General features: G+C 34.2%; 1 protein-coding gene across 1 annotated transcript; it reads right to left on the reverse strand.

Annotated features, from left to right (window-relative positions):
* Positions 1–1,546: 1,546 nt before the first annotated feature.
* On the reverse strand, positions 1,547–2,907 carry LOC107857951 (probable LRR receptor-like serine/threonine-protein kinase RPK1). The gene has a single exon (XM_016702714.2). It carries the CDS (start codon positions 2,905–2,907, stop codon positions 1,648–1,650), a length of 1,260 nt encoding a protein of 419 aa, XP_016558200.1. The 3' UTR covers positions 1,547–1,647.
* Between the last annotated feature and the right edge of the window lie 1,570 nt (positions 2,908–4,477).

Genomic DNA, 4,477 nt, shown 5'->3' on the forward strand with positions numbered 1-4,477 from the left:
TTTTTTAGTAGTGTATTCATATAGTCAGTTATTGCTTATGCACATGAACCCATGCATAACATCCCAACCCCATTTAGCATACCAGCACATTCAAAGTACTGACCGCATACTCATTTTTTGCGTTATGATGTTTCATCTCATAGGTTTGGATGCTCAAATTCTCGATCACACCTAGATATCCCAGCGTACCCACAGCAGTAGCAGTGGTGAGTCTCATGTTCCAAGGATCGTTATGTTTATTTTAGAGTGCTCAGCTCAGTTAGTTAGAGTTAGTTGAAAACTTGTCCCATCAACTCCACAGTCAGTTAGTAAAGGCTTTCAGACACTTTCATTCAGTTATTCAATTTTCAGTTGTTATTAATAGTTTTTATATTATTATTTTCAGACAGTTGTTTTCAGACTTATGATTCAAAAATGTTTGATATGTTTACAAAACTTAGGGCGTATTTATCTTTGTTTTCCGCACGTGTATCCCTTAGCTTCAGTTTGTTCAGTGCTCACAGCAGGTACTAGCTCATGGGTTAGCTTGTGGTCTCTCGAGACTGTAAGCATTGTGTGGCATCCAAGGTGTACTCCCGGGGCGTTACAATATCCCTTTTTACTTCCGCTTTTAGATGAGGTTTCTTGAGGTACGAATCCTACCCTTGCCTTCAATATTTTTGAATTTATGTTTTGAGTCTTTCTATGCTCATGCTTACATCGTGATAAAAGTGTCCTAAGTTCTCATTAAGGGATGAATGATCTCACGAGGGGGATAATGTAATGCACCGAATGTTTAGGCACCCAAATAAAGCTAGAAATGAGCCTACGTGACCTCTAGATTGAGTATAAAACACTTTGGGATGAGTTCAGAGGTGTTGGGGGAAGTTTTGGACTTGAAAAAAGGGTCAGACATCTAAAGGAGATCCTCATGCAATGGTCCCACAACGCGCGGACCACCATAGGGGACTACTGTCTCACCCATGTGGTTCCCCCACTGCGAGGAGGCTGCCCCGCAATGCGCCTCACTCCATGAAGGGTGGGCTATGCTTCCAGGCCCGTGCCGCAACCGCCCTCCCCTTCCCGTACCTCTATTAGTTAACTAGACAAGGTTTTAATAATAATTTAATGGTATTTTGGTCTTTTCTAATTATTTTAAACCATTTTCTATTCACCCAAAGCGTTCCCAAGTCCCTAAGTATATTAATATTCATCAAAAGTCTCATTCTACTATCCCCAAACTACTAGAAGTAAAAGAGGCTAGTAAAATTGCACCAGTTTGTAGGATCCTTTGGCTTGAAAAATATGTGAAATTATTAAAAATCTCTAAAAAATTTTAATAACTAATATTCTATGTGAAATTTATTTCTATGATATGATAGAACTTCTATTTCAATGTATGTGATCATAGTTCTCTTATCAATACAATTTCCATAAAAATAATTATGCTAAATAAGGTGAAAAAATGCAATGCACAGTAATTTTAGTACCACAAACCAAAAAGCCACTAAAAATAATACTAGGATAACCAATCCCAATACAACTAATCCCATTATAACTAATCTTAGCATAACTCCTAGCATACCTTGTTTCCCAACCAAACAAACCCTAAGAGTCTTAGGTTACTTTCATTAATTATTTGATGGATGAATTCAGAACTCCATTGCCTTAAGGGACAAGAGGTGCAAGATCCTTCAGTTCCTCAACAACTTGCCTCATCCTCAACCTGTCAGTAACGAGATCTACAGTACACATTAGAGCCAAATGTAGCACGTTCATCAACTTGTCCTCAGGACCTGCCTCCCATAAACTGGTATAGAAGAATTCATGTGCCTGGTCATTGCGCAGCAACATGTTCGCCCATGAAACAATGTTGAATCCATTCTCATACACAGAAAACGAAGGATCTAAAGCTCGCTTATCTGAGAGCAACTCGAGCAACACGACACCATAGCTGTAAACATCAGCCTTGTCGGACACTCGACTTGTCTCAGCATATTCTGGTGCTACATACCCGAAAGTTCCTGCTACAGCTGTGGTGCTGTAGGTTTCTATTCCCATGATCCTCGATAATCCAAAATCAGACAAATAAGCATTTTGCTCATTATCCAATAATATATTGCTCGGCTTGATATCCCTGTGTATAATACGTGGGACACATTGATCGTGTAGAAAACAAATGGCAAGAGCAATGTCCATGGCAATTTTATACAACACTTTATAGTTAAAGATCTTATTTGCTCGATCCTGTATAAATTTCTCCAGATTACCTCCAGGGAGATAATTATATATCAAAAACATGTCAGTCTTACTCGAAAAATACCCAATCAATGTAATGAGATTGGGATGATTTATGCTTACAAGGCTGCGGATCTCAGCATTGAACTGGAGAACTCCTTGACATCTTTCAACCAGGAGTCTCTTTATTGCCAATGTAAGTCCAGTAGAAATTTCAGCTTTGTATGTAGAGCCAAAACCACCATTTCCAATGCAGTTGGTCAAGCTAAAGTGTCTGGTAGCCTGAACGATTTTTTCATATGTCAAAGTAACTCCAATGTCATTGAAAACTGTAACATCGTTTCTTTCAGGTAATTCAGAGGTCTCAATTTTAATAAATGATGTTTGCTTTTTTATGCACTTATAGAAGGCAACAAGGGTAGAAAGAACAAAAACAATGACAGTTGCAGATACCGCAACGACAATCTCATTGGAACAAAGTCCTCTCTTATCATTCTTAGAAGACTGAGGACTTTGTGGAGGATCTGCATAAATTTGTGATTCAATGGATTGTTGACTCATTCTCTCAAAAACAACCTCTCCAGAAGCTGACAAGGAAAAACAAGAAAAAATAAATGACACCATAAAAAACAACATCAGGGTTCTTGAAAACAAGAGTTTCCCCTTTCCTTGAGAGCCAAGCAACTGCATTTTATTTATTTTCAAATCTTTAAGTTTCATTTTTCAAATTTAAACAACAACTTTTGGGGCTTTATCAAAAGAAAAAAAAGATTCTTAAATTTGAAATGGTAAGAGGATGAAAGTAAAGAAATGAAGAAATTTCTTTCTTCACTTCAACTTTATATATGAATCTAAAAACAGGCAAGGAGAAACAAATAAGATAGTAGAGAAGATGAGATTTCTTCTTCTATTACTACTGGAGTTTCTGTAACTAACTGCTCATGTGAGATGCTTTATTACTGTAATATTTTTTCCGACAACATGTGTTATTTATAATGTATAAGCAGGATGTTCATTGGGTTTCCAAAGTAGACTTTAGAAGCTTCTATAGGTCCAACATTTTGCTCTCTTCATTGATTATGTTAATTTATTTTAAAAATACATAGTCAAATTCCACATAGAAATTTAATAATTGATCTCAGAAAAGTGAATTTGACACAAAAAGAGGAAAATATGATTTGCCTTTTATGGGGTTGAAATTTTTGGGAAAATTATATTCACTGCAAAAAAGGAAATATTCTCCAAAGATGCTACTGAATAACTAACAAGAAGCAACAATAATTAATTGAGATTAAAAAAAAAACGAAAAAGAAAGATTATGAGAAATGGTGGCAAGAAGTATTAAAAGAAATTTAATTTTATAAAATGGGATCAGATTGCTCGATTCATACTGGTAAAGAAAAGACTAAGAGATGTTGACATCATAAAAAATTCTGGTAATGTAATGTAAATGTGAAAAATCATGTGATTTATTATTTATAGCCAAATCTAATAAGAGGAAAAAGTTAGTTAAGTATAATCCACTCATATTTGACTACAACATGACTAAAAAAAAAACAAAAGTATTTTCCTATTTCATTTATATAAGTTAAGTATAATTCACTCATATTTAACTACAGCATGACTGAAAAAAGCAAAAGTATTTTCCTATTTCATTTATATACAATGGTATAATTTACATAGAGTTTAAGATTACTAGGACAAAAGTATCGTAACACCATCGGACAATTAGATATTTCTGAACTGTAGCTATATCGTGTGGTTGAATATTTATATCATAGAGAAGTTTGTGTGAAAAGCATTCAGTGTTACAATAGTTTTTATGAATAAACAGTTATTTGAATAGAAGTGTTAAAATGATCAATCAATTAATGGTTGATGTGCTTAACAAAAAAGTGTTGATATGCTATATGACTAAAATATTGTTGAATTTTTGACAAAACTTATAAACATAAAAGTAAATGTATAAGAAAATAGAAATTATGGATATGGAGTGAAAGAAAGTTGAAAAGATTTGGTATTTTAGATATCTGAAAATTTAATTGAAAAAAAAGACTATTGTTTTTACTTTTCACCTCCTATTTTTCTTTAAAATATCCTAATTAATTTTCTCTCTCCTCATTATCACTTCTCCCTATTCATCTTTTCTGCTTTGTCTTTCTCCAAACTTCATTTTCGACTTTTATCTTAACTAAAGCTCTAACATCTTTTATATTCCAATTCAGGTAAGTTGTCTTCATCTCCCAACTAATTTGTATTT

This window comes from Capsicum annuum, chromosome 2 (assembly GCF_002878395.1).
Source record: "Capsicum annuum cultivar UCD-10X-F1 chromosome 2, UCD10Xv1.1, whole genome shotgun sequence".
Taxonomy (NCBI): domain Eukaryota; kingdom Viridiplantae; phylum Streptophyta; class Magnoliopsida; order Solanales; family Solanaceae; genus Capsicum; species Capsicum annuum.